Source organism: Haliaeetus albicilla, chromosome Z (genome assembly GCF_947461875.1).
Source record: "Haliaeetus albicilla chromosome Z, bHalAlb1.1, whole genome shotgun sequence".
In the NCBI taxonomy this organism is placed as follows: Eukaryota; Metazoa; Chordata; class Aves; order Accipitriformes; family Accipitridae; genus Haliaeetus; species Haliaeetus albicilla.
Window position 1 is genome coordinate 69,792,986 of NC_091516.1, and position 18,319 is coordinate 69,811,304.

The 18,319-nt window shown below is 42.3% G+C and overlaps 1 protein-coding gene across 10 annotated transcripts in view; it reads right to left on the bottom strand.

Annotated features, from left to right (window-relative positions):
• Window positions 1–18,319, bottom strand: part of ARB2A (ARB2 cotranscriptional regulator A) — a 272,845-nt gene that overhangs the window by 41,439 nt on the left and 213,087 nt on the right. Inside the window, exon 11 of one of the 10 annotated variants that reach the window (XM_069777130.1) lies at window positions 2,557–2,738. The exons of 8 other annotated variants lie outside the window; for them this stretch is intronic. In XM_069777130.1, the coding sequence (XP_069633231.1) occupies window positions 2,557–2,738 (182 nt within the window). Of the gene's footprint in view, window positions 1–2,556; window positions 2,739–12,366; window positions 12,422–18,319 lie in introns of all 10 variants that reach the window. One more of the 10 variants, XM_069777140.1, reaches the window with a different exon arrangement.

An 18,319-nucleotide genomic window follows, 5' to 3' on the forward strand; every position in this document is an offset into this window, starting at 1 on the left:
AACAAAACCGGTGAAAAAGACCTGAAAAGTGAAATCCATTCCAGTAAAAGCAAAATGAGAAGGAAGACAGTCCAAAACCGGCCCAAGCCCGATCTTATACAGCAATGCGGGGTCCCAGGCGGCAGCAGGGATGGGCAGGTCGCTGCCCGGCACTTCTGTCTGATGCTGGACCGCCACCAACAGCGCATGCATCTCTCTGTCCTAAATAAGTGGCTCGAGCAATTTGGAGGATGTTAATTATTCAGAAACTACGTGACTTGAAGAGTAACTACAGAGGTACCTTGCCAACAACGAGACTCCTATTAACAAGTTTACTGAGAAATTTTAGACTTCATTAGTAGTTATTCCCAAAAGGCACCAGTCCACTGAGACTCCGGCGGGATACAATAACCTGCATGTTGTCAGACATCTGTAGTTAAAGTGAAGCACCAATTACTGATCCTGCCTCTACCAGGTTTCTGCTGAGCTCTGCACATGGCTTATTTTCCTATATTTTGACCCAAGCGGAGCACTGAAACTTAGTCCACTTTGTTCCTTGTCAGGTATGAGCAAAGTAACAAATTAGGGGAAAAAAAATAAATCAGGAAGTGTCCACAGATGACTTTGTAATAATAAAACATAAACACAATCTCTCTTTCCCACACTATCACAGGCACTTAGTTATCATTGCTGTGTTAGTATATACTTGTTAAATATTTATACAGCTCAGGTGAAAATATATTTCACTCGACAGCTTGCATACTGCACTATCCACTTTTAGCAGAAACACTTGAGCTACTGGTCCCCAGCGTAGAGCAAAACAGAGGCTTAGAGCGTTTTTAAAGCAGGAAAGGAAAGGCAATTCTTTGCTCAGGTGTTTCATTTAACTGTGAATAAAAATTAGTATTCTAGCCAGTAACACTTTGCCCTACCTGTGGTAAACTCATCAAGTCCCTGGCTGGGAAATGCAGAGTATATTCTGCAACGGAGAACTGATTTATTTCACCAGGTATCACAGACAGGCATGATTCCCATGTGCAAGGAGAATCCTCTCTCAAAAAGAGAAGAATTATGCTAGGTAAGTAAAATCTTAATACATATGGAATAAGGGGATGAATAAGGAGTGCAGAAACCAGGACAGCGGTGGGGCACGGGTGAGGACAGTCTGGGTCCAGGACACCTGTGCACGTTCAGGATACTCACTGCTGGTAGTTTTCCCCCCACCTCAAAATGCAGAATAAATAGAAAAAGAAATCACCCTGCCTTTGTCCAGAACTGGGACAATATCGAATATTCTTGTTTATGCATTTGTACATAATATTTTACTGTATTTTAATTCATTTTAGTAGCCACAGAGCCATTAAACTTATTTTAAACAATTACTTCAAATCAACCCTTTTGCATTAATATCAACATAAACTCAATATATTAAAATAAACTTGAAAATCAGCTGTTGTGCATATCCCAGAGGTGGTTTAATACATCCATCCATATATGTATGTAGATGCTTATGAATATCCTGCTGCTTTGAAAACGACCCACTATGTTATTTCACCACAATTTGCATTGTTATAATAGGTTATTGACTGATTTTAGGTTTAAGGGACTAAGGTAGTATTCGGTAATGACTCTGTGCTACAAGTTTATTGCAAGTGCCCAAGGTTCATTCACCCCAAGCAATTCAGTCAATAACCAATTTTTATACTTCTATCTCCTTTAAAATTCCAAACCAATAATCCCTGGCTTTTTTTTTTAATTATTTCAGTATCAGACTAACATTTCCCATGGAAATCAATATGGGTGAGATCCATTAGCCAAAAATCTGCAGCACTGCAATGCAAACATATTAAAAATATTGATCTTGCAGGCTACTGATGTTTTGATTGACTTTAATGTTTGTAAGCAGCAATAACAGAATTTCAATGACTGAAACAAACTTTTGATTAAAATTATAGATTTTTAAATTTTTTTCTATTTTACTGTTTCAAAGGCTATCTCATGGTTTACTTGTATGCCATAAATGATCATAGTAGTAAATACTTATTCAGTTTCTCATTTGTAAATATTAAGGTCTGCCACAGGTTACACATCTTCAGATATACTTTCAATCACTTTTGATGTTTCACTTCCACTACATCAGATGTATATAACACCACCACGGGCAGGGCCAGACATATTTTTGCAGCATTTTCCCTTCTGGATCCTCGCATCTCATGTGTTCCTGTTACCAGCAGTGACAGGAATTTGATCTCACTCTTCTCTTTTTTATCACTATCCAATAAACTTCAGCTGATGTTTTCATAGCAGCTGGTCGAGATTTTGCTAAAGCTGTCTTCCTAATGTGGTTCTTCCTTCCAAAATAAACATCTCAACTAAAACAAAGAGATCTTCTACACTCTGGGTCTTTCTGTCTTGGGTATGCATATGTCTTCGTTGCTGTACAGTCTGAACGTCCTACCACCTGGATCATATTTACTACCACAGGGGAGAAGTGGCATCCCTGCTTTAGGGATGGGGAAGTAAAGCATGGAGAAATTAGGGGGTTCCACCTAGGTCCTGAAGGCTACGATGTGGTACCTCCAAAGGATGAGAAGGTTTGTCATCAGGAGGCACCAGTCCTGATGGCTGGGCGAAGGCTGTCTGAATGGTTGTTTGCTGCAGGTGACACATGTGGCTGCTGTTGGCTGTCGTGAGCTTCGGGCTAGTGCAAGACCTCTCTTTGCCTTGGGATGCAGAAAGGCAGGGGGAACTACATATGCCTATTCGGAAAACAGAAATAAAATGGACTCCTATGAGGAGGCACCAGAGGTGGGTCCATGTGACCTCCGTCCCCAGTAGACTGTACTGGCATATGGAACCTGCTGCACCTCCTAGACACCTCCATCGCACCACACTCATACAGACAGAGCCTGTACGCAAACCTGCGTATAAATAAGCACCTGACAGTGAAGCTGTAGCTTTATCATTCTGGTGCCTGGCACATGGATATGCCACCTGAGGCCCCTTCCAGGCTTGCACTTCCACAATTCAATATTATAGCAGCTTAAGATACATCCCCTTGGTCGGACTGAATTTCCTCCTGACCTTTCTCATTCAAGAAGGTTTGTTTTCTTTGGGCTTTTTATATTACAGCTGGGATTTACCTGAAATGACAGCAGTGGGCAGACAGCTTTAGGGAAAGAACAAAAAATGGACCACGTCAATGGTTCTGCTATTTTTGTTTCTTTTAAATCACAACCCTCTTCCAGCTGACATCCAACTCACGAGGTCCACAGCCCAACCTGGCCCATGTAGCCAGTGCAGAAAAATTTTCCAGAACAGGAATAACCAAGGGACGAGGCATGCTGAGACACCTGGATCATGCAATTAAGCAAAAGAGATGTGGTACCTGTGCAGTATTTAATACAACATCCACCACCGAGGTACAGCTCCTGGCCCAAAATCCTCTTACAAAGTCACTACATGCATGGACCTGGGTTAACAATACCTCCACGCACGCCACAGACTGAAGCTTTCCAGTGGGGTGCGATGCCCAAAAGTCCTGTGCCACCAACAACTCCACATCCCTCTGGAAAAGCTCTGGGGACCAGACCAGCAGACCCAGAACCTTGCTCCTACCTCTCCCACCCAGATGCACCCTGTTGAGCGCTGACTCCATGTGTCTGGTTCTGCTGCCCCAGAGGGGTTCTGCAGTCCCGTTAAGCCTTGATGTTTGTTACTATCGATCACCCACTTCGAGATGTTCCAAGAGAACAAGCAGACTAGCTCTGTCAAGAAGCTGCACGTGGCAAGAGAAGAGACAACTTCAGCTTAGCTGTGTATCTAGATGACCCAATCTAACCCAAGGACCTCTTCTCCCACTGCGGGACATTAAGAAAAGTAGTCCATGTTTGCTGTGAAACACCTACAGCAGGTAGTGCTTTTGTCTGCTGGTGCACCTTGAGATCCTGGGAGTGACCAGGAAACAAAACTGCTTTTAAATGAGGAATGTTTTGGACTAAGGGCAGACAATTTCACAAGCCAGGCAGAGACCCCTCCTGTAGACAAGGAGCTGGAGGGTGGAGAAATTCTGCGTTGACCATGACCATGACCATGACCGTGACTAAAGACTGTCCGACTTCAAGTCTTCAACCACCTTTAGATTAAAAAAACCCCAAATGACAAAGACCAATAAACTAAGAACAGTGGACAGTTATGAATCTAACTACAAAAAGAAACTGGTGAGTATCAAAGGGATTGGTAACATTGCAAATGGTATTCTTCTACATCTGTACTGTAAACAACTAAGCATCAATTTATAATCCTAGAAATTGAAATATCTTGTTCTCCACTTGCAGAACAGGTAGTCTCAGTACAAGCTTTTTTATGTACTCTGACAGTATTTCTACACATGCTCGGAAAACTGCTCCAGGCTGGGGAGCATATTTCAGGGCTCCAGCACATGAACTTCGTGCAGATTCAGCTACAGGGGTTTGAAGCGCTCCTGCTTTCTGCGGCTTGTCCTGCCCCTCTGCTGGAACGCTGGCCCCTGAGGTAGAATTAGCAGAAATGAACGTACCTAGCACATTAGCACAAATGCACTTTTTTTGCAGTTTAAGGTTGCCATGTTGCAGGAATGTGCGTACCCCCGTACAGCCTTTGGCAAAGAGGAGGTGGTCAGCAAAGTGACGGGCAGAGGCTGAGAAAGTTAAATAGCCACCAGTCTATCTCCATATCCATTCACGGCTGAGACTATGAGTTGTGAAGTCAGGCGCTTGCCCACTGAAACACATTAATTTTCTATTTCCTATACAGTTTTGCCAACATCAGACAGAAATAGCCCTGGCTCTGCTGTGGGCTGACCACTGGAGACAGAATTGAAAAGCTCTGCAGCTCATGAGCCACGCTCCAAGACCCTGACATGGTTTCTTAATTCCAAGTATTGCCTGAGACAGAGTAAAAAATATTCACACCATTCATTTATTTGCATATTCATCTTGTCTATCACAACAAAGAGACAAATTTAGAATGGTTTTTGTAAGATTTGTCTTCAGTGTCTAGCTGCATAATGTAATTGCTAGTGAGTTACTATTTGCATGAAACAGCCTATTATCCAGTATTATCCAGTGAAGCAGACTGCCCTCATTTCATAATGCGGGCATGCACAGTGCTGTCTGTCTCCTTGTTGCCCGTCCAAGTTCAGGACACCCATGGCAGACCTGCGTGAGAAGATCCGCATGCTGACTCCTGCTTGTGCGGTACACCGCGACCAAGCAGTTTGAGCTCAACCGCTGTCTCCAGCTTTGTCTAATGCATTTCTGCCCTCACCACCTTCCGAAAATTCACAAAGTAACAATGAGGATGACTGAAAAATCATGAGATTAAAGAAAATAATTTAAGGGTTCTTGCTTCTGAGCCTCGCTGATGTTAGCTGAAAAATTTTCAAGCTCTTTTTCCACACAGCTAGATGGGCAAGAAATTTATATTAAAAAGTGCAAGACAGCAATTGATCACTTCACTGCAGCATCTGTAAATAAAATACAGACCGCCACCAACTCACTATAAAACCATAAATGAGAAGGAAATAGTTGTTAGCATCTGGTGTTTGCAATACTGTACATGGTGGAAAGCACTTCTTCACTGTTGGTGTGACAACTTGCTGATGTTCTGAGATGACCCTACCATTTTTATATGTGAACAACAGATACTGCTATCAATACCTAATACCATCATCCATGATCTTGAAATGGAATTAGATCAAGAGAAAATGAGGTATAACATATAGAAAAAGGATTGTATCTGGAATTTGCAAGCATGGATTTGAGTAATATCTCTACCAAGCCATGGCAAGTGCCACTTCTAATAAATTAGTGACATCGTTGGTGGACCAATTCCTCTCCCCGCCAGATTGTATAATGCCAACTCTTCCATTTGGCTGTGCCAAATGGGTTTTAACCCTCTCCCTGCTGAACTTAGCACGAAAAGACATCTAAATAGGAGTACTTAAAAGGTCTGTGACTCACCCTAAAATATTCTGCAGCTCCATAGCAGAGCAGAGACTGTGCACAGGCCTCCTGCAGCAAGCCAGCCTGCACGCAATCAGCCTTCTAATCAGGGCATTAAACCCCTTAAATCGGTCTGTTTTATTACCTCGGCCTTATTAAAGTGCCTTTAACTGTCTACTTTTATGTAAGAGACTGACATCTGCCCCTGGGCAAGAACAAAACTCAAAGCAACCCAAACTGTTGCTGTCCTTGCTCGAGTCACTGCGTGTGAAGCTTGTGCTCTGCCACCAAGGCAAATTACTCAGGACACCCCAAAAAAGCAGACAGAGGTATGTTGAAGACCTCTGTGACCACACAATTTTGATGAAGCTTCAGCAAAGGAGCAGAGAGGGCTGCCCGTGTGAGTCTCAACACAGTCGGTGAATTAATGGTCAAACTCAACAAGGTGCTGAGCACCTCCTAAAAGAGCGCTCAGGATCCTCATGTCCCAGTCATACCAACAGTGATGGAAACTCTGGGCGCTCAGAGGTTTCTGGACTGATTCATTAAATCATACGTGGTTGACTGAAGGATGAATATTTTGAATTAGCAAAGCAACCATACCAAACCCTGTAGGGCCAAAATGCCTTCTCTTATTTAATCTTAAAAAAAAAAAAGGAAAGGACTCCCTTCCTGAGTGAATTAAAATGTCACTGTATGTATGTACTGAGTATCACGTCAGCCTATAATGCAAAGAATCAATTATAGATTCAGAAATCCTTAAATGATCTGCAGGCTTCCAAGCTTTTTTTGCAGTTATTTATGTTGAGCTTTCATGGGAGGCCTCAAAGACTGAAATAGGAAAATAACTTTAAACGTAAAAACATAACATAAAAAAGGTTATGACACAAACACAATAAAAAAACCCCAAACAACTTTTTGGCATTAAAGCATATGCTCTGCCCCCTGCAGCTAAAAGTCACATACTGAGAGTGCATGTTCTGTCAAGAATTACTACTTTCAGGCATGGCTGGTGATTTTGGACAGTAGCACTTAAGAAACCTTCAATCTGGCAGTTTTCTCACTGCACATTTACTAAAGCATCCCCACTGTCCAAACTCCCAGGAGTCTGGGGATCTGACCTCTTGGAAGGGAAAAAACATAAAATAAAAGGTTCCCGGGGTACTGTTTTGATCTGGTCTGTACATTTTTTCCCCCAGCCATATCATTATTCCAATCTACTCCCTGGAAAACATTGCAAATGCAAGAGCACTTCCCTCCTTTCTTTCCTGGGAACAGAGTGGAAATGAAGCTGGCCACAGCCCACACAATTGCTGTTAAAAGTAGTAGTGTTCTCAGCAAAGAATTATTTACAAGCTGTAAGATCAGGAACAAATTGATCAGCACAATTTATTTTACAAATTTCTCTTATTGCAAATCGCTTGCCTGAAGATGTTCTGGAATTAACATGAATAAAAGGCAGACTTCACTTTTTACTATTCCATGTTTAACTGTGCTGTACAAAGGGTTTGTTTATTTATTAGAAATTACATTAGCTAAATGCACATGCCCCCTCCCTCCCGCCTTTTTTTTTTTTTGTTAGCAAATTCACAAAGCAATCCAGATTTCGGTCCATTTGCTGTATGTATGTATTCAATGAATTTGTAAACGGATTGTTCATGAATACTTTACTAAGGCTTGTTATTCCCTGTGTGTGACTGGCCACCTTAGCAATGCGATATATTTGTTTTATTCCCTGACTGGGGACACTGTGGACATCAAAAACAATGACAAGGGATAGCCTCTTCCTGATTAACACTTCCTAACAGAACTTCTTTTGCTATTGTATGTCATACTGGGGAGGACACTGTTATCAATAACTGTCAGTCCTCTGTATCTTGCCAAAATCAACAGATAATGTCACCCAACACACCTGCCAGAAATCAAAACTCAAACTTTCATCCATGTATTATCTTTACACATACTAAAAAAAATAATTCCTATTTTAAATTGCTTAAAAAGCTTTCCCAACTGTATTGTACAGTGTTTATATCTTTAAAAAAGACAGGAAGCGTGTTTTCAAAATTATGAAAACGGCTTAAAAACTACGAACCTGAGAATCTTTGCGTCACCTGGATTTTCAGTCCCTTCGCTTTTACTTTTTCTCTGCCTATTCATATAGCCATGGACAAGCAGGTGTGACGGAGATGTCTACAGGTCCGTGCCCTGGCCCACAGCAAGACCTGCTGCACCTATGTTATTTCTGGCAAACATCTGCCTAACCAGTCCTTAACCACCTCCTCCAGTGATGGAGAGCCCACAGGCAGTATCCTCCAGCCATACCATAAGAAAGTTTCCCTTAGTGTCTAACCCAAGCTTTTCCTGCTGCGATTTAATTTTATCCCTTTTTGTACTATTTACCAGGCGTACGGAGAGCAGACGGTTCCTTTCTTCTTTGCAACAGTCTTTCACACACCCGATGATTTCCACCATGTTCTTTCTTTCAGTCCTCTTTTTTTAGGTCAAGCCTTCTCAGTTTTTTTCACCCTTTTCCTAAAGGCCACATTTCCCAGACTTCTCATCACTTTTGTTGTTTTCCTTTGCAGGTTCTCCAGTTCTTTCTCCTCTCTCATGGGCTCTGCTGCCCATCAGCATGCACAGTCTCCCAGCTGAAGCCTCACCAACAGTTTCCCAAGCTATAGGGCTTATTTAGACATTTCAGTAAAAGGTTTGTCTTTTCTCCAGCGATGCATCGTTGTTGACTTATCTTCTGTCTGCTGCTGCAAAGGGTAGCAATTTATTCTCCAGGGGGGAAAAGTGACTATCGCTTCACTCCAGCTCCTGTGATCCGCTCTGTGCCGCCTCTGATAAATTCACCCCCGCGCAAGCCACACTCCTCTTCTTCGGGGGTCCCACTTCTGCTAGGTCTGGATCAAAATCTGCCGCCGCTGTGATCCCAGTACTGTGCAGCACGCGGTACCTTTCAGCAGTACGGGAGCAGCCGTGCTTTCATGTCTCGTGGCGGCTGGTGGGAAGAAAGGCTGCCCCTCAAAGAGGGACTGGAGAGCAGCTGCTGCCGGTGTCAAGGCACGAGTAGTACTGGTGCAGCACTGCCTTCCCTTGCTTCTGAGTACAGCCAGAAACAGGAAAAAGTCTCTAATTTCTGCCACGAGTAGCCGCAGCGTTACTTCGTTCATTAAGGCACAGCCAAACTCTGCCACGTGCTCCAGGAACTAAGTTAACAGCTGAGCACGGGGACCCCAAAATTTCCACCTGGAGGGCAAAGACACGGCTCTAATTCTGTTGCGTTATTGCTATTCGTTGCCTTGTACTATCCTAAGCGATTAGCCAAACCCAAACAGTCCCCAGATAATAATTCTGGAGCAAAGCTGATACTCACGTGGCAGAAAATTTGCACAAAACCTCCCTGTAACGGGAACGCATTGAGGAAATAAGAAGGCATGAAGACATCTAGTCCTAAATGGGTTTTGCAGACCTGCCTCAGCAGTCTTTTCCTCCCAGCTCTGACAGCTGGACCAGAAGAGAGAATCTGATCCCACTTCTTTTTCGTGAAGGAAAAGATGTAGAAAAATATCCTGTTGCTTCAGAATAATCATGTCCTGTTTTGCTAGAGATGAAGTTTTCTATCAGTTCAGGAAATGCAGCTGGTGCCATGGTGATCTACACAACAAATACTTGAAATTTTTTTTTTTTCCTTCTTCTATGAATCAAAGCAAGGAGACGCGGATGGTTAGAGTAGGTCAGAAAAGGTGTTCCATGCTGGCTATTTAGGCAAAACACAGTCCACCTGAAACCTTAGAAAACATTATTTGCAACTAACAGATGGAGGCATCTTTGTGCCCGCAGAACCTCCCTCGTACATGTCCCCTGGGAAATGCAGGACACAGGCAGAAGTCACCCAGCTGTGCATGACAGCTGGCAGGCTGCGAAGGACCACCAGAACATGAGATGACGCGTACAACGAGAAGCTGAAACTCCACAGGCTTTGCAAGACACCCGAAGGGGTCAGAGTCAGCCTCAGTTTCTTTATCCATACCCCTTTCCTGGAGAAAACTGTGGAGCCTGAGGTGAAGACCAAATCACTAACAAATTCAGAAGCTAACGAGCTATTTCTCCTTCCTGTCCAGACCTCAAGGGTCTACTCACCACCACGCTCAGAATCAGCTAAGTGAGTCTGCCACCTCTCTGACGCTCAAAAGCTAGCAGCCTGCCCAGTTTACTCTCCACACACTATAACCTTGCCATGGACAAATACGTGTACGGTAAACCTTATGGCTATTGCCTGCAAGAAAAGGAAATCAACTCCGACCTTGTACATAACTGCAACAGGTCATGTCTCGGTGAGGTTTTTGCGTGTGTGAGTGTTTTGTTATCTATTATTGTTCTCGTGCAAGTAGTGTTTTCTTTAGTGTTATTGCTTTACTAACTCTAGTCATTATGGCTGTATTAATCTTAGTTAATAAAATAAGTATCTGAATTAAGCAAGGGCTCACCTATTTCCCTGGCATAACTACACCCCTGCTAATCCATCAGCTATCACAGCACACCACTGTGAGCTTTGGTGGGAAGCGAGTGGGCAAAAAGCATTGAAGGTCCTGAGACTTGGTGGTCCAGCTCCACGATGCCCTGAGATACCATGGAGCACACGGGCAGCACGAGGCTGCCCTGCAACACCCGTGCTAATGCTGCTCGTAATGATAATTCATTATGGCTGCTTCTCTGAGCAGACTGTCGGAGAAGAATGATGCTGATTAGAGGCACTGATGACAAAAACAGTGGGACACAGAAAGAGTAAAATAGATGTACTTTCTACAGAGTGGAAAATCCAGAGGCAACTTGCTACCTCCAAGCAGCAAGTATGTAAGAGTAGCAAGTATATAAGATGAGTAGATCAAGGCTTCCTTTACATAAACACCATGGATCAGCACGGGTCAGGAAAATCTAAAATACACCAAAAGCCCATTGGCTTTGAATTCTAAAAGTTTTGAAGTTCATGGAAATGCAAATTTCCTGGCAAACTCTAGAAAGTGTACAAATCAAAACACATGGTAAGCTAGGATACACAGGTTCTGCAGAGAGCCAGTTTTTGTGCCTAAGATTTTTGGTTCTTGCCTAATATGTATATGCAAAATCTGAAAATAAAATTCATCCCGTTTATCCCACCTAGAGACAGGTGTCTCATATGGACACGGTGCATCTGCCAAACAAGATTACAAAACTTTCTGGAAGATGCGTCTCATATGGACATGGTGCATCTGCCAAACAAGATTACAAAACTTTCTGGAAGATGCTACTCGCAGAGAAAGGGAGCACGCATGCTTTATTACAAGTAAAGAATTGGAACAAAGTTAATCCAAAATAGTTAAAAAATATCAGATCTGCGACCATAGCAGTCCAACCCACACTAGGTCTCCCCTTCCTACGTGAGAGGAATCTGAGATGAGGCAGCTGCACGACAGGGCAATGCTGCCTGAAACTGATAAACCGATGCTCCCTGCTCATAGCTCATTTTTAATTTTTAGGAAAGAAATCAATGAGTGCAGATAAAACACAGAGGGCTGTAATCCCCTGGAGTGATCTTGTCACAACATGTGTTACTGCAGTTCTACACTTTTACCTTTGCACTTTGTTGTATGTAACAGAGCAACATAATTAACCACTGGTAGGTAGTGTTTACGTTAGTTCTCAAAAGGTTAAGAAGCTGATTATAGCTAAAATCAGCTTTGCCTGGGGCTTTAGTGGCTCTGTGTAATCAAATTAGACAAGCAGGGCACAGTGTCACCTAACACAAACCAGTGGCACTTTCTTCTCTCTTTTGACCTTTTTCATTAGATGAGCAAGCCAGGTTTTAGCTTATTCCAAACATTTTGAACAGATTAGTTCCCAATAAACTCTGAGCGATAAGCCAGGCGTTCATCCACATCATCTCCATGAGCGACTCAGTGAGACTGCACTCAAGAGGTTCTTCAGGAATAGCGTCAACTTTGCTTTCCTCTGAAATAACCTCTTGATTTAATTAATTTTTCTTTTTCTTGGGGGGGGTGGGGTGGGTGGAAAAGGTTTCAGAAGGTGAATGGCAATGACTTCAAATCCCAAAATATCTTTAGCCGCTGTCTTTGTCTTGGACATTTTATCGTTTTGACTCTAGAGCTGCAGAACAGTCCCTCCAATCCAACAGCAAACAGATAACTTCATAAACACGGCGGATAACGCATTAGCATTTCTAAGAAACCACGGGTAACCCGCTCGGCAGAGTTGTGGCTCACCCTCTCTACGCAGCCGCGCCACTCTTTGAAGTCAAGCAAGGTGAACGGTATAATGGAGGTGTTTAAGGAGGTTTAATAATGTAGAGAGAGGAGCAAGCCAGCCCCACATCAGAAGAACGCTTTCCGCACGGCTGTACCATAACTAAATTTAAATGCAGGCTGCAGCGCCGGTGGCTTCCATAATCTTGGTATCTTTGAACATAAAGGGAACAAAAGATTAAACAGGCAAAGAATATACAAAGCAAAGTAATGGCAAACTTAGATAAAAACCTGCAAGTTAAGGAACGCACTATGCCTTCCTGAATTTTCTGCACTAATGTAAAAAACAGTAGCTAACTACATTTGTTGAATCTTTACATATTTGATCCTTAACTTCAACTCCAGCTCTGCCTGAGTACGTACTGCAGCTAACTTACAGAGCCTTTATGTCATGAAAACAAGCAAGCATATGAAACAATAGCTACTACAGATGATTTGTGCTTTTTTATTTACAGCCAATAAAATCAAAACTTGTTATTTTAATTGATTAAGTAATAAATAAAGTTACAGAAGTCAAGTCTCCGTACTTGCACAGTCTGATGATTCCTGCTAATCCAGCAGTACTTAACAAATTCACATGTGGTTAGCCTGCCTTGCCATAGCTGTAGATCACATTTCTATGCTGCAAGCTGTGCAAAAAAATCAATATGCCAAGTTTAACATAAGGACAGGAAACACGATGTCCTCCTATATTTTCAATGAACTTCAAATGACTGTGCTGTTCCTAGTCTGCACAGTTTATTTCAGAGAAATGCATTCTTTAAGAAGAAAAAAGAACTATCACGCAGTGAAATACATAAATGCATTGGTGGAGTCATACCTGACTCTGTAATAACAGTTTATTTCAAATAATCTGACATTTTGATTGCATCATTAACCAGTCAGAAAGCTCCCCTCTCCCCCTTTACTTTAAAGCACAGGCATGTTCTTCAGACAGAACATACACTAGCCATACATATTTTAGATTTAACAGTAAGTTCCTGTACACTTTTTTCATACATCAACTCTTTAGAAGACAATACTCCTTTTTTTCCAACTGACCGCCCTACACTGTAATTCATTTATTTACACCTAGTGGCAACCACCATCCATGCAAAACAGCCTGTTAACTGCCTCCACGTTTCTCTCCTGCAGATCTGCCATACGTTAGCTGCAGAAGCACACCATTTGTGCGGGGAGGGTGAGGATGAGACACCCCCCCCGATGGGGCAGGGGCATCCATGGCCAGCACCATGCTGCACCGGGAGAAGCCGCCAGTGGCCCCACTGCTGCCAACCTCCTTCTTGTACAGGGGAAAAATACAGGGGGGGGGGAAAAAAAAAAGATTGGCTTTAAGCACTAAAAGATTGGCTTTAAACACTCGCAAAGGCATTTTCAAAATGTAAGACTACGCAGGGAAGCAGAGAAATTCTCCTTAACATACGATCGGCTCTTTCAGTGGTAATTTCTCTTCATTGCAATGAGCGGCTGTAAATGGATTAATGGCATTTAGCTCTAGAGAGAATGTCGTTGATCTGTACTGAACATATAAACTGTTATATAAAACACACTCAAAGACCCACACTTGTTCCTAACTTTCTATTAATGTGTCATTTGCAAGACAAATTTTATTCAGAGATTAATGTACCATTTTAAAAACCGTAGGCATAAAACTTCCAATCAGAAAATAACAATGTAACAATTTTAAGTGTTGAACAATATTAATACTGCAATAAATTATGATTTCAGTACATTTTAGCCTTCTTATATCGGTTCAGAGCGTGTAGCACAGCCCTACACTACTACAAATGAGTTGTTTCAGGGACTCCCAAAATATCAAATATGCAAAGTTTGCTTCCACAGTCTCTCCTGCTAATGCAAAAGAATCAATACTATTGCAGCAATAAGTGATAATCATTGCCCAATACCGACACACCGTTCTGAGGTGCATCAGAGGATGCGGACTGTCAGTACAGAACAAGGACGGGAACTGATTTAATGGTATGTGCCGTATACGTGAAGATATCCTGGAGTCCCAAAGCACCTTTGTGCCAAGCTATAGGTAACATCTGTACATAAATAATGGTCTAAACAGCTTGCTCACCTCATTCAGGGGCTTTTACGCAGCAGTAATGCTCAGTCAGGAAACTTCCCCAAAGCAGGCGGCTTCGTTAGAGTTAGACAAATGAGACTGTGCATATATAAATCACCACTGAGTTTGTACTAAATCTTTAATATCTTAATGCCTCCATTTGCTTTTTTTCCCTGACTTTGACATCCCTTCAGTGTGAACAGCTATATTTAATTTACAAGGTTTTTTTGGTGATTTTTTTTTTTCCTCCCCAAAATCAGAAGGCAGGAAGTAGATGGGTGTAACTTAAAGAGGCAGCTGAGATGAGTTGCTGGCAGGGTGAAGTGGTAGGTTTTAGTAATAGCTGGAAGCCGTAAGTGGTTCTAAGCTTTGAAGTCAGTGCAGCTTTGATGTGCTACTCCCATAGTTAATCGCAAGATAGTCTTGAAAGAAAAAGATTTCCCAAATACCATCCAAGTGTCGTTGCTTGTGAAATCCTTGTATGATTTTTTTTTCCCCTGTTGAACTTTAAATCTAACATTGGGCTGCTCTCACTCCCTCTTGGTTGCTCTTACTCTCTTTTAAAGTGTTCTAATTGGTTAAAAGGATAATTAAACCCGTGCTCAGTTTGGTGCGGGGAAGTAGCTTGCTGCATGTTACTTTGCTTTGCTGAATCGATTTAGAATGTTTTCCTCCCCAGATCTGTGGTGCTCAGACACCGGGAAGGACCACAGGGTGGGATGCTGAAGCAGCGGAGGGAGGAATCCAGAGAGCATCCCTGCCAGCGTACCCGGAGGGGTTCACCCCAAAACTATTAGGAACAGGAGAGTTTCCTTGGCAGGTGTTTGTCTCCCATACCGAAACACCATGGAGGAATACCTACTGATTTTTCCCACAATATAAATTGTCCTTGAGTTGCACATTTAACCAATAAGAGCTTTCACATTTACTGAAAATATAAACAAAACTATCCTTGGACAGTTAGGTTTAAGAAGGCAACTCATAAAAGCCTGATATTTAGTACCTTTTGAAAACGATTGTACAATGCCCAATTTATTTTAATAGCTAGGTTTTAAACCTAAGCCCAATCTATGTGTCAAATGTCATCTACAAACCACATGCTGCAGCATAGCAAAACAACCATTTCTGATGAGTCTGAAGCTAGTGGGGCATGAGAATTAAAGCGGTTTGAACCACAATCTTTATTCCACATCAAAAAGCTGTTTACCTGGGCACAGTTATATCTGAATGGAAAAAGGAGATGCCAATCACAAAGACCCATGCCTGTCTAAATACACAGAAATAAAGAAAATGGCATGTGACCGGTAAATTACGGGAGAGCAACACGTCAAGGTTAGAGGTCACTGAAGATTTCAACAAATCTCAGAAGATATGGCAACAGATTAAGCAAGGGGATAGACTGCCCTCCAACCTTAACCTGTTAAGACCTTTGAAGTCTTGTGGTGACCTCTATCCTGCTCTTTCATATTAGTTGTTAGTTACACTAATTACAGCCTAATAGTCCACCAGAGCCAGATGCTTTTTCTGCAGCCATCCAGAGAAGGAGTATGTATGAAATGGCCAAATCCTGCCCTGCACATCGCAGGCACTCACCCTTGTAAGCAGTGTCCTGTGCCCTCTTGTACAGGGACAAGCAGCAAGATGTTAATTACGTTCTGCACCTTCAAGAAGCTGGTGCAGTCTTTACCGAGGTAAGCCACAAGCTAAATAGGCCAAAGCCCAAACTCAGGATTGTCTAAGTGGGGTCTGACAACACTGCTGAAACAAATTTAGTTCCAAAAACTGTTTTAATGTGCACTGGCATGCATAATGACAACCAAAGTGAGGATGTAAAGTGCAACCCCTCATAAATACTGCATACCCAGCACTGAAATCAAAGGAGTAACTTGCCGTTGCTGCCAGTGAACTTGAGTGAGGGAGTGTGGGATTAGATGTGGAGTCTATTTGCATTGATTTTGCATCAATATCCATATTAATGCTAACACAATATTGTATCATATTTGGGGACAGCACTCAGCTCACAGAGTCTCTCTGGTGGATGAAATATCACTTGTAAAGCTTCAGTAAATCACTTAGTAGCATTAAACAAAGTTAGGCACTAAATTAGAGGAAAAGTTTAGAAAAAGATGTAGCGCAGAAAAATCATACCGGAATTAACACAATATATAACAAAGAGCCTGGGCGTGTAAAGAATAACTATTAAAAATCAATTTATATTTCCTCATTTATATGAGGGATATTTTTTACATGGTTGATAAAAGCTTTGGGTGATGACATATCAATCCACCTGTGACTGCTGGTACCTCTGTTACCAAGATAAAATTATTTATCTGTGGGTGCAAACTACAAGCTGTGAATACACTGCTAAAAACATACAAATAAAAATGTAGCTCCAGCGAAGACCCAAATGAGCAGAAACAAGGACTTCCCTGCATTGATGAGTAGCAAAATGAGACCATCTGACAGCAAGTGATATAAATACTCATACCATCATTTCATCTGGAATTTCTAAACTTTTAATAAAACATAAGCTTTATGACCCACATGCACAAAACAACAGAAAAGATCCTCACTTCTTTACTGAGCCCTGAGCTGCTCTGGAACAAAAATACAAGGATGTGGGGAGATACTGGAACTGATCTTCCCAAGCCTACATGCGTGCACCTTCTACTGACGTCATACAACACGACGGATTCCCCAGTGTCATCTGCTTCCCAGTCCAACCAGGTTTCCCACAGGCTGGGTATACCAGTATTAATGCACAAATTGCATCTAATCTCCTTGTTTAAGGCTTCTTCTTGCTGGGTTGGCTCACTGAGAGCAACCCATGGCGTTTGGCTGGTGGGAAAGCCCACCGCAGTTTGGTGCCGTCTCCTCTGGATGTTTGCGGTTTCTTTTCACTTTGTCCTTACCCAGAGGCAACAAATATGAAAACCAATCTCTTGGTTCTTCTTCTGTCTGTCACTGACTTTTCCTCTCCTTAGCATACAAAAAATCTTACTGTTAGCTTGAGTGAACATCTCGTCTTGCCTTTCTGCCTGTGAGGCTATTCCATCCCGTGATCTACTTCTTCAAAAAAATGCATGGCATTTACAAGGTATTGGTAAAAATAATCAATTAGCACAGACTGGCTGATTAAAGTAATGGAGACTAGCAATCCCTTGAGTCCTGATGTCGCAGTGTGCAAGCAATGAATGCCGTTCCTTGAAAAAAGTAAGCAGGAATCACTCTTTTTTAGGATGGATGAGGAAAGGAGAGCCTTCACCTCTATGATAGTGCAGTGGTTACGCCACCGACATTAGAAGCAACAATCGACTTCAGTTCCCATTTCAGTGAAAGGGGTCTCAGGCCAACATCTCACAGGAAGGTGACCAAATTGCCAGCCAACAGCTCATGGTCCCTCTCCTGCTCCTTGAGTTCCCCGTCCCCTAAGGTTGCACTCCTTCCTCTGCACAGGCAGACAGATCTTTATGGGAAGCTGACGCTTTCCTGGAGGACAGGAGAAGTATGCTTCAAGAATAATGGAGAGAACTATGTCAGACAAAGCATGACACAAATGTTTAATAAGTTTCGTCCAGGGCTACTAAAAGAAGGAAAAAAAACATTCTTAAAAAGTGTCATTAGTTCACACTCAGCATTTGGTCTAAAATAGTGGTCTGCAGGGACAAAAGGACTGACGTGAGACCCACCAAAACCACTGGGAATCTTTAGTGGCAGCTGAATCAGGTCCCCAGCTGACAAAAGAAATTTGCAAGATTCATAAGCTGTGCTGAATTTGCAAGCTGTACCTAATGTACGAGTCTAAGTTCTGCAATCAGTAGCAGGAAACTGTCAAAATCATAAATGTCCAGAGCACTCCTGAAACAAAAAAAAATCCTGTCTTGCAGCTCTGACACACATTATTATCAGTGTCCAGCATAGTACTGCTTTAGGAAATCTTCAGCCATCATCTTACATGTGTTTGATTTTATGGGCTTTTA